Genomic DNA, 12,954 nt, shown 5'->3' with positions numbered 1-12,954 from the left:
AAATGAAAATTTGCTGCTTTATTTTTGGATTTTGTGAAGGTGCGTCATTTTTGACCCTTAATAGCAGCACATGATCAGCAAAGAAACAAAATTAAAAAGCTTAAACAAGCATCAAATATATCTATCCATCCATCTAGTTTGCCATTCCGGTTTTGTTTGCATCTCTTTCTCTCTCCTCAACAGATGGTGGCAGTGGTGCACTTCCAACACAACCACAAAAAACAACTCGTCTTATGTACACACATCAAGTGAGGGCTGCTACGGATATACCTACGTGCGTACATTTCTAGTAACATGTAATGGCGTTATTTACATACTAGTTGCTGATTATGTGACTGCACGCTATTTTAAAACATTACGTAGCCTATGCAGCTTGTTGCGTGGCGATGTTTCGTTTATGTCAAAAATCTAGATGTAGAGCAGCTATTAAATACAAACATTTGGTCCAAAATGATACAGTTCAGAAGCGAAACCCAGCGCAATGGACATGGAGGAGGTTTTTCAACGCTGAACATGTAATATTTCCTCAATATAATCACATCAAACTCCCTCGAGTGCAAAACTAGTCGTGACATGACATTTACTAACCATATAAGAGCCCTCATTTGCATATGATCTCTCTCTCTCTCTCTCTCTCTCTCTCTCTCTCTCTCTCTCTCTCTCTCTCTCTCTCTCTCTCTCTCTCTCTCTCTCTCTCTCTCTCTCTCAGATTTGTCTTGAATCAAGAGCACTTCCTATAGTTCATCATGTAAAATATATCTGTGAGCTCCCTGAAAACCACAGATTTCCAATGTTAAAGTTTCCCAAAATCCTGGAGAGTTTGCTCAGAGATCAAGTCATAACGGATAAACAGGTTGAATTTGTTTAATGAATGTTTAACTAGAATTAATATACATCATTTAATTAACTAAATTAGATACTTTATTAAAGGTGTGGGCTCCTAAGATTGCTTCTGAAGAGCTCCTGAGATGTGTGCACACTGAGGAGTACCTGTCCAAGTTTATTAGTGGAAAAATCAATGAGAAAGATCAGAAAAGGAGCGGATTTCCCTGGAGTTCTGGATTAGTGCAACGCTGCAGATATGAAACAGGTATGGTATTTAGTATGTGCTGAAAATCAAAACTGTGAAGCCTTGGGGATGTCTTGGGTCATATTTGACCATTTATTTTTCCTACTGAAAAAACAGCTTAAACCAGCCTAGGCTGGTTGGCTGGCTTTAGCTGGTCAACCAGCCTGGTTTTAGAAGGTTTTGGCCATTTCCTGGTGAGGATGAAAAATGACCAGCTAAAACCAGCTTGAACAGCCTAGCCAGGCTGGGAGCCCAGCCAAAACCAGCTATGTCCAGCTTAAACCAGGCTGGTCAAGCTGGATTTAGCTGGTCATTTTCCATCCTCACCAGCTAAGACCAGGCTGAAAATGGCTGGAAACCAGCCTGGAAATGGCCGAAACCCATCCAAAACCAGGCTGGTCAACCAGCTAAAACCAGCCTTGGCTGGTTTAAGCTGGATTTTTTAGCAGGGTTTTCATCTAATATGTTATTTTAATATTATTTTACAATATTTTATTATAAAGTTTTTACCTAAAGTAACCACTACTGAAACACTTTTAAAATATATAATTTTTTTATTATGCACAATTTTCAGAAAATTTTTATAACCATTTAAAATGCATTTTTATCCATCCATCTATCTATCTATCCATCTATCTATCTATCTAACCATCTTTCCATCTATCCATCCATCCATGTATCTATCTATTATGAGTCTAGGTCCTAAATGTCACTGAGTAACTATGGTAGATTTTATGAGAACGTAGATTATTTTTATTTATATATTTTATAATTAGTGTGTATTTTAATTGTATAATGTCATTGTGTTATTATATATATATATATATATATATATATATATATATATATATATATATATATATATATATATATATATATACATACAGATCAAGGCAGAATTACTAACTGATTTCTAATAACTGGTTTATTTTATCTTTGCCATGATGACAGTAAATAATATTTGGCAAGATATTTTTCAAGACACTTCAATGCAGCTTATAGTGACATTTAAAGGCTTAACTAGGTTAATTTGGTTAACTAGGCAGGTTAGACTACTAGTCTGTAGACTATCGTGTAAAAAAAAAAGGTTAAAGGGGCTAATAATTTTGACCTTAAAATGGAATTTAAAAAATTAAAAACTGTTTTTAAAAACGCATTTTCTTATAAGCACACACACAGGTATTGGTGGTTTATGAGTACTCCCTATATGTGTAATGTATCTTATACTAAAAAAAATATTATTATAAAATATTAAAATATCTTATTATCATCTTACCCTAAACCTTAACCCAACCCTCATAGGAAAGTTGTGGCAAATTTTGAATGTCAAAAGAACCTTTAAAGTTTACATTTTTAACAGTTTTCAAAAACAAGGACACAGAGCATGTCCTCATAAACCACTTCACTATTATAATACCTAGGCTATAACCATGTCATTATTCAAATGAGTCATCGTAAACCACCCAAAGTAGTGCATGCACAAACACACACACACATACATACTGTACACAAGTGCATACATAGAGTGCTCAGCATACAAGTACAGTTACATGAGAAACTGTACAATATTTTATTTGTGTATATACATTAGATTAGTCAGTACTGAAGCCAAATCTGGAGCTAATCTAACAAAAAAACTAATGATAACGGTCCAAAATTACTGCACCCAAATTTATATGTTAGGGGAAAATATTAAATAAAAAATTTAATATTTAAAAGAATTTTGTTGAAATTTTGTAGTTTGTAATTTCTTTTTTCAATATTTTGCATGAATTTAAATATATTATCTTTGTGTTTCTGAAGATGTTGGGTAAATAAAATATTATTTGAATAAATATCTGTTTAGTAAATCTGTTCTGTTCAAATGCACCAAAATATATTACCCATATTCACTGAGAAATGGATAAAAATATTCATTTTTAAAATGGGGAACACTTATGCTGCATATGCATAGCACTGAATATGCAAGTTATTATTAATTTGATATTTTATAGCTTTGCTAAGCTTCATTTGTATATAATATCTCTATTTTTTTGTCTCTACATCTTCAACACTGTGTTATTTGTTTAATCATGAAATCCATTTTTCTATTATACATAAAGCATACCTGCGTATTTTTGCTCTGAAGCTGTATTGTTGTGCTGTCCTGCCTCTTCCAAAGTGTGATGTAATGTATTTGTCTGTTGTGAGATGTGGTCCAGGTGGGACGTTGCTGGCGGGACAAATCGCTCTGCAGAGAGGATTGGCCTGCAGCACAGCCGGAGGAACCCATCATGCCTTTCCCAGCCACAGCTCGGGCTTCTGCCTGCTCAATGACCTGGCTGTCACGGCCAAGCACTTGATCTTCAAGCCCACACCCAAGAGGAAGATTCTCATTGCGGATCTGGACGTACATCAGGTACACACATCAGCCATTTAAGGGGTAGTTCACACAAAACCAACATTTACATTCACTATATACGAGGACTGCACAATATATCGTTAATCGCAATGTGTGCATACCCAATATTAACTGGTATTATAATATTAGACACTTCTCATATGGAGAATAAAGTCACATGAATTGATCAGGTGTGAGTTTTTCAGACTTCAACAGAGTGTAAGAATCTTGATGGTTCTGTGGGTTTCATCTATCAAATCTGATCTTTAATTTGAATTTTATATTGGATTCAAGTCAGGTGACTGGCCGGGCTTTCTTTTAAAGCATTTGAAATATTCCTTGGCTGTTTTTTGGATCGTTGTCTTGCTGAAATGTCCACTCTTGTTTCATCTTCATCATCCTGATTCCTGCTAATGTAGATGTTGGACTGAAGCAGCTAATATTTATTTACAATGATGAAGGACAGAGGGCTGCTGAAGAACTACTGAGAGATTTCAACTGCTGTCTGGGCTTTCACTGCCTTTCTACATCTCCCTTTCTTCATGAGTTCAATACTTTTTTCCTGTCATTTCATTTTATTACTCATAACTAGGCCCACACGGAATATGCGCATGCAGAAATCAGCAGATTTTTAGCCCATCATTGAGTCTATGTATATACTTGTGTTAATGTGTGTAAATTTATATTTATTCATTGTTTAAATTCATTTCACTAATATTATGGCTATATACTAATAGTAATAATATAAAAATTTTCATATGATTTATTTACAATACAGTTTGTAAAGTAATATGCGGTCTTTTAGTAGATATGAGAAACTTGTTTTGTTTACCAATTAAGTGGATCTAATTGGATTTGCATTGTAAACATTAAATAAAAGTTAAAAATTTATTATTTTATATATTAAGTTTTTAGTTATAATACTCCTAAAATTATTCCGCATAAATCCTCAGATTGTTTTACAAACTTCTCAGCAGAAATAGCAAAAATGTCCGCAGACTCTGTCTGGCCCTACTCATAACTTAATTTGTACTAATTAATAATGTTTTCATTGCCTGTATGGATTTCTTTGGTTGTTACCAACATCTGGTGAAAATTTCAAGTCAACAGCACCGTTAGAAATATGTTTTCTGATATATATATATATACACACACAGACACACATACACACATACACGCACACATATACATATACACACACACACACACACACACACACTATAAAGCCTATACAGTGTTATTTTACATTTGATTATTAAATTTGTGTATCTGAATATTGCTAGACTTCCAGAAAATTAAAAAAGCATATGTATATATTTTATTTGTACAGTATTGTTGCTCTACTGTATTTCTCAATGTTTATTTTATTCTATGTAGATGCACCTCCCTAAAAAACCTTACCAATGTATCGAAAATTATTAATTCTTTCCAAATAGACCTATTCATTTCATCTGGTGAAAATATATAATCAATATTGCAATATATATTGTATAAAAATAAAATAAATCGCAATGTCAGTTTTTACCCCAAATTGTGCAGCACTACTACTTATTCACCCTCAGGTGGTTCCAGACATTTAGGAGTTTTGCTTTTCTGTTGAACACAAGAAGATATTTTGAAAAATGTTAACCATTGACTTCCATTGTAGGAAAAACATGCTATAGAATTCAATAGTTAACATTTTTTAAAACATCTTTTGTGTTCAACAGAAACAAGTGAAGGGTAAGTAAATGATGACAGAATTTTCGATTTTGAGCGAACTACCCCTTTAAAGCCATATTTCAATAACGGCAGATGACTCATTTACATCTGAGAATCAAAGTGAATTGTTCTTTTGTTGTACTGACCGAAATGCTGCGGTTTTCCTCAATTATAAATGATCTTTGCCTTTCCTCCGTTCACCAGGGTGACGGCACAGCATTCATCTTTAAGGACGAGCCCAGTGTTTTTACCTTCTCAGTGCATTGTGGGAGAAACTTTCCTTCGCAGAAACAGCAGAGTGATCTCGATGTCAGTTTGGAAGATGGCACTGAAGACAGAGAGTATCTTTCCATAGGTATTTTATTTTTGTTTTATGCAGTTTGCGCATACACAGAAACAGATCATTTTAGACTTTTAAATACATTTAAAGTGACCCATTATGCTTTTATTGTATGTATTACATTTCATAATGTAGCTGATAGTGAATGTAAAAGGTCGGTAAAAGGATTTAAAGATCAAAATGGATTATAAACGATATTGTTTACCAGAAGAGAGACCCGATTCTGAACTCCCTGAAACCGTTAAGTATTACTTCCTCCACAAATCTATAGGTCTTTGTTTCAATAGTTCCAGTGTCTGATTTAATACTTTACAAATATGATGGTGGATGACATTAAGGAGTATGTGATACATAAGTATACATTAAACATACATAAATGTTAAAATATAATTAAATACAAAAGAACAAATGTTGCTCCTTTGAAAGATTGTTGTATTATTGAATCTTTTTGACACTAGACTACTAATTGACACTAGGTCTATTCCATTAATTTCATTGATTTTTAGATGTTTGAATCAGCTCCTTATGCTGCTTAAATTGCAAACTAATATTTTCTTGTTATATTATTCAACTTTTTCAGTATAGTCATTAACACACTTGGTTTTAAAGCAAGTGTTTTCTGCTGTTTATTTTTTCCTAGTCATTTCTGCCATAAGAAAAGAACTTCTACAAGTTCTAAAACAATCGCAAAAATGAGAATTTTTTTGGGGCACTTCAGCCACATAAACCGACTAACAATAATTTAAACCGACTAACAATAATTTAAACCAACTAACAATAATTTAAACACAAATAAGTTACAGTACCAGTGTTGGGTAGGTTACTTCATAAAAATAATGAATTATTGATTGCATCAAACATTTTATGTAAATTACTTTTCCAAATACTTTGTTTGAAAAGTAACTTAGTGTCACAATCACAGAATCATTCACTTTCACTTGGACTACAATTCAGTCACCATATGGACTACAAATCCTGTAATGCACCTCAAACACACCTGTTCCTGTTTTCCGTAGATTACACACACACAGCTGAGAGCTGCTTATGGATTGATTACAAGGACTATTTACACGGCACGCACGCTAATAGTCATGTTCACTATTATTGTAGCATCACGAAACGTTAATCCAATCTAGTGATTCCGTGTTTTTACAACAAAGAAGCACATGTTTTAATGCAATCATAGCAGCGTTCATGTTTTACTGTCATGCTTTAAAAAAAAAAAAAACGCTAAAATAAAAACCGCTAAATTTTGCTATCTATAATCCCTAATAATAACTCCTGTATAGTGGTCCCACAACATACTTTCAGAAAAGCCTAGTGGCTGGGAATGATATATTTACAGTGTGTGGTATTATGTTAATGTTGTTTTTGTGTTTACATAGATGAGGCTGGCCACGGTGTAAATGTTACACAGTACAGTTATGATCATATTGCTACATTAGATCGTTATGATAACATAATATATGCCTTCAGTGATTTCCTGAAGATAAATACTAAAAAATAATGCAACTGGAATAACTACAGCAGTCACGATTGTCGATCTCATATGAAACAAGAGATTGCAATGACACATGATGACGTGTGCAGGTGTTGTAGTGCTGTCCCATTTCTTAGGAGTAAATTTTGAAGCCCTTTCCCTTCACACTCGGTTTCAAGGGGTACAAAAATAGAATTTGGATTGGGCTTTAATAAACTGCACGTGAATCCTTATCTTCGTTGTTCAGCATCTTACGTTACACTTAGTTACTCGATAAGTAATTTAATTACTTGACTCACTACCAGTTTAAATCTCAATGCTTAGAAAATAGAAATAGAAAGGAGAGGCCAGTGGGCAAATTTGGCTAGGATTCCAGCCCATACTCTTTTTTTTAAAGGACATCCTGGTATATTTAATGTGGTTTTACGAAAGACAGCACTCACAGAGCAGTATAGAGTCCCCATCAATATACTGGGGCATTAGGACCCACACAGACCAGTGAGTGCCCCCTGCTGGCCTCACTAACACAACTTCTGGCAGCAACCAAGCTTTCCCATGTGGTCTTCCATCCAGGTACTAACCGGGAGCAGCCCTGCTTAGCTTCAGTGGGCGACCATGTGAGAGTTGCAGAGAGCTAGCTCCCGGCCATATATTGTCATTAATTTTCTTGGTTAAAAAAATATTATTCAGCAAAACATATAATTGCTTTTCTGAACTGATTTATACAGAACTGCTAGATTTATGTACTGTATTTATGGCTAGTATATTAAAAGTAACTAGTGCTGGGTCGATAAACGATATTATATCGTATAGCAGTAAAATTTATGTCAATAACAAAAAGCTCTGTACTTTTTCACCCAATATTGATCAAAGAGCCAATCACACAGCAGAAATGAGTAACAATGGGAATCTAAAAGTGTTGATATTAGAGATGTACCAAATTTTTGGCCACTGAAAATTTATCGGCTGAAAATATCTTATGCCATTTAATGGACCCTCTAATTTTTGTGGCTTCAGTCATTGCTGGTGTACTCTTTTAAATCTGGAAGCATTAACAACTTATATTGAAATATATATCATTCAATATGGAAAAGAATTATCGAGATTTCATTTTCCTATATCACCCAGCCCTAAAAGTAACTATTATTAAATGATCAAAAAAATTAAGTAATCCCTAACTTTGCTTTTTAGCAGAAAAACCATGTATTACAATGTAACTAATTACACCCAACACTGTACAGTACTAATAACAGCACCAATAATCGATATTCTAAGTAGCTACAAACCAGCTTTAAATATGAATAACACTTTACATTCCAATATCATAATGTGGTACAGTATACTTAAGTAAAAATATAGATAAAATATACACCTATCTGTTGTACTATGTAAGTCCAGGAACATCTTCCTTGGCTACTGGAGTCTTTCCGGCCAGATCTGGTGCTGTATGATTCTGGTGTGGATCCGCACTGGGAGGATGAACTTGGAAAGCTTCGACTCACAGATGAAGGTGAATCTGTTCATTCTGTAACACACATCTAAATTGCAAAATGCAACCGATTATTCAACGCTGTGCTTTTTACCCAACGCAGGACTTTACCAGAGGGATCTCTATGTGCTTCAGACAGTCATTAAAAGGGGCATTCCTGTGGCCACTGTCATTGGAGGAGGCTATTCCAGAGATATTGATCGACTGGCACGCAGGCACTCAATAATTCACAGAGCTGCATTAAAGGTGAGCTTGCAGAATCCACAATGAGGATAATGTGGGATTTCATGGAGCTGACAGGAACTAAACGTTGATATTACTGAGCGCCATGAACCGTGTTGTTTTATCTTGTTATTGCTTATTAGATTATTTACATTTTTTGTTCCTGTTTTTTATTATTATTTAAATCAGAATAGATGAAATGTAAAAAAACACACATTTTCTGTCCCTTTAAATACGCTTTCTGTGCCTTTAAATCATCCAAATGTAAAGTATTGCACTGTCTGTGGTTTATATGCTTTTAATGGTTCATGTTTGTGCTCTTAGGTTTGGAGGGAGCATGGACTTTAACTCCAGGATGGAAATAAAATGAGATTCAATAATCATAGAAGGAAATATTCAGTATAATTTTGCATGCATAAGTAAACTATGGAGGATCTTTATATACTTGTAAATATTTTCTGTAATTGTGTATATTCCCCCAATAAAAAAAACATCAGAATTATAACATATGTTTTCCTATATATATATATATATAAGAAAAAAATTGCACTTGTCTCTTAGAATTACATTTTAAATTCATTTTTAAAATTACGTAATCAAATTAAATAAACACTGTAAATAATTACCTATTTCTTTTTCAAAGACACAAATTTTAGATAGTCATTATACAGTTTTTTTGTATATCTTTGTATATAATAAATAAATAATAAAACATTACATACAGTTAAAGTCAGAATTATTAGCCCCCCTGAATTATTAGTATAATAATAATAATTATTATTATTATTATTTAACTTTTTCCCCAATTTCTGTTTAACAGAGAGACGATATTTAACCCATTTCTAAACATAATAGTTTTAGTAACTCATTTCTAATAACTTATTTATTTTATCTTTGCCATGGTGACAGTAAATAATATTTGACTAGATATTTTTCAAGACAATTCAAGACATTTAAAGGCTTAACTAGGTTAATTAGGTTAACTAGGCAGGTTAGGGTAATTAGGCAAGTTATTGTATAATGATGGTTTGTTCTGTAGACTATTGAAAATATATATAGCTTAAAGTATATAGCTTAAAGTGGCTAATAATTTTGACCTTAAAATGATTTTAAAAAACAAACATTTTTTAATTAAAAACTGCTTTTATTCTAGCCGAAATAAAACAAATACGACTTTCTACCGGAGAAAAAATATTATCAGACATACTGTGAAAATTTCCTTGTTCTGTTAAACATTTGGTAAATGTTTATTTAAAAAAAAATCTAAATCAAAGGGGGGCTTATAATTCTGACTTCAAACTTTCATTATTTTAAAAAGATATGCATTCAAACCAGTACAATAGCTAAAACCTTGGTACTTTTGGGGTATTTCAATAATAAATAAATAAATAATAATAATAATGATAATCTCAATGCATTCTCTTACCACCCTCCAAACAATTTTGTGTTGAAAAGATGTCTAATGGATGTCCAAACATAGACATCTTAGGTAAAACAAGGCTAGATTTATGCTGTCAGTGAACATCTAATAGACGTCTAACAATAGTCCAAAAATAGACTAGTTATCCAATATACAGGAATGAATGAGTACACGTGAAATCTAACTATTAGATTACTAGTCTATTATAGGACTATTAGACGTCTATTGTTTTAGCCAAGACTGTTATGTTTCTAATAAACAAACAAAAGAAAAATGCTTGCTTGGAAATGGTTTTATACAATAATAAGGTGGTTTTACATAGTAATTCACTAAAGAAACAAACGAGCCAGTAGATTCGATAAAAACAAAATATAGTACTTTTTATTATGTTTAAGTCAAAAATACACATAAAAATGGTTCAAGTTTAGGGAAAAATTAAAGACCTTTGTTGTGACATTGACATGGTCAAGGTACACCAATACAAACACACACACACAACTTACAACAACACCGGCACAAACATGTTTCATTGTTCAAGTTTTCAAGAATTTATGTGCAATTGATAAACAAGCAGTCGACTATTTAAAATCTTGTTTAAAATCTTCAGACCAACACAACACGACAGCTATATGGTAAAATATTAACCACACAACACAACACCTACACAGACAAACACCCAAAGAGCATTCAATAAGAAAACTCTAGTTATGTGCTCACATTGTTTGTTTCAGAAAAACGATGTGCTATGCTTTCTGTTTCAGGCAGGCGTTGCTGAGGACAGCTAACAGTGATATACCATTAAAATCAGTGCAAGTCGATTATTTGTAACTAAAACCAAACAACAACGAAAATTAAAGTTGTAGTTCACCCAAAATGAAGATTTTATGTTACTTTACTCACCCCCAGGATATCGAAGATGTTTTTTACTCAAGTACAACACTTGAAGAGTCAAAAACTTATATTGGCAAAACAAAATGAAAGCATGTGGCTTCTGACTGATGATGTTTAGCTTCTTTCACACAATGATCCTATCGTCAGAAGCCATAGGTAATAATTTTGTGATACCTGTATACATATTTTTGGACTCTAAAAGTCCTGATAGGATTAAGCTTGAATTTAGTTTCAGCTAATGCTCTACCAAACAATACACCTTAAAATAAATCTTGGATGGCCTGAAGGTGAGGTAAAGTAACAGTAAATTTTTCCATTTTGGCATAAACTATCTCTTTAAAATGCCACAGCGAGATGAATATTTCATTTAGTTTATCAGTTTTCATAGTAAGACTAGCTTAAACACTACCTTTTAGACCAACGTTGGTCATCAGAGCATCAATATCTCACTGCTTATTGCCATTTATACTGCTAAAGTTTAATATTAGCACTCCCAAGGTCACAATACTTAAAAATCTCAAACTAAAACAAAACCTAAAACCATTAAAATTCAATTTAAACCTTCCAAACCTGGATCTTCTCAGCCACTACGCACCAGTTGGCGTGGTCCAAGAAAGTGTGCAGAACATGGAGATCATCCACATGGTTTTGGATCAACTGCGTCAGTTCTCCTTCCCTGAATACATGATAGTACCGCAAACAAGAGTCTTTTGGCTGCTCTCCTTTTATCCCGTCACCTTCCAGAAGAGACGATGAACTTTCCTTCCTCCGCAAAGTCTCTGGCATCCTTAATTCCTCCTCGTGTCCTTCAAGATTTGACTGGTCCCTTTGGTAGGAGACCAAATCAGGCAGTGGAACTGAGGAACATTCATGAACGAGCTCCACATTTCCATTCCCAGCGCTTCTATTGTCCATTTTGCGCACCGTTTCATTGGGATCCGAGATGAAAACATCTTCTTCTAGACTAGTTCTGGACGAGGACGAAAAAAGACTAGACATCTGCCTTATAAGACCTCGACCGCTACCGCGTCGGTTTCGGTTTTCTGTTTCAGTTTGTAAAGTGCTGGAGGAGGAACGAGAGAGAGTCAAGCTGCCGAAATCCAACACCGAATCCAAAGATCTTGAAAAGAACCAAAGCCTCTGCTGTTTCTGTTGACTGGGACTGATCAAGTCACCTTCATCCAACATGGAGGACGTGCTTCTCACTTTCCTGTACTTGTCGCCAGACGAAGTTTCGTCGCTCACGCTTTGGGTCCCGTCACCTCGTTGTCTGGTTCCTCTGAGGGCAGGAGATAAAGGAGGATTGGGGTTCCAGGGAACAAAGATGTCCTGCTTCTCAAACTTGCGCCTCTTCTGCTCCATGGCCCAAACGTAGATCATGATCCGTCCTCCAACACGCAGGGTTCGCGCCATCTCTTTTATTGCTCGGATACGCCGCTCTTTGGTGGACATGTGGTGGATGACTGGGCAATTGAAAGAGATTGTATCGATTGGTCATTGATGTGTTATAGTACAGTCAAGGTAAAGTAATAGTGTGCCCTAAAATTAAATTAAATTGGGCTGCTGCAGTATGGAATAAAAAAAATATCTTGTGCATAAATAAAGTTAACCCATCTGTAATTATTAAAACGTAAAGGAAAACAAAACACTTATTATTTTACAAGGGTACAATTCCAAAATCTGCGATCAGAACAGACACAGATACATTTTCTTTGTCTGTTTGTATACGACTTATACATTTACGGTGGGTGTACTTTACAAACCCGAAACACAGTTTCACCATGGACATGATGACCCAATTATGAGTAAGAATCAAAAAACGACACTCCGCAGCCAAAATTTTATGTCACCGCTGTCACAGGCATTAATAAACAACAAGAGCCATCGATCGCAACGGTGCACTTGCGTGATGAGATCCTGAATCCTAACTGAAGGAAGCCCGCCTAGCAAAATGGCTGGGCA

General features: G+C 34.4%; 2 protein-coding genes across 2 annotated transcripts in view; one reads left to right on the top strand and one right to left on the bottom strand.

The window, feature by feature from the left end:
• Positions 1 to 265: 265 nt before the first annotated feature.
• On the top strand, positions 266 to 9,166 carry hdac12 (histone deacetylase 12). The gene is made up of 8 exons (XM_056474564.1): positions 266 to 515; positions 710 to 853; positions 931 to 1,090; positions 3,271 to 3,467; positions 5,355 to 5,505; positions 8,364 to 8,480; positions 8,563 to 8,705; positions 9,006 to 9,166. Exons 1-8 carry the CDS (start codon positions 387 to 389, stop codon positions 9,027 to 9,029), a joined length of 1,065 nt encoding a protein of 354 aa, XP_056330539.1. The 5' UTR covers positions 266 to 386; the 3' UTR covers positions 9,030 to 9,166.
• A 1,349-nt stretch (positions 9,167 to 10,515) lies between these two features.
• trmt9b (tRNA methyltransferase 9B) overlaps positions 10,516 to 12,954 on the bottom strand; it is a 29,230-nt gene continuing 26,791 nt past the window's right edge. Inside the window, exon 4 of the mRNA XM_056474586.1 lies at positions 10,516 to 12,455. Coding sequence (XP_056330561.1) covers positions 11,548 to 12,455 — 908 coding nt within the window. The 3' untranslated portion in view covers positions 10,516 to 11,547. The remainder of the gene's footprint in view (positions 12,456 to 12,954) is intronic.

The sequence above is a fragment of the Danio aesculapii genome, chromosome 15 (genome assembly GCF_903798145.1).
Source record: "Danio aesculapii chromosome 15, fDanAes4.1, whole genome shotgun sequence".
In the NCBI taxonomy this organism is placed as follows: domain Eukaryota; kingdom Metazoa; phylum Chordata; class Actinopteri; order Cypriniformes; family Danionidae; genus Danio; species Danio aesculapii.
Note: the sequence above shows the minus strand (reverse complement) of the source record. Positions and strands in the feature narration are given on the sequence as shown.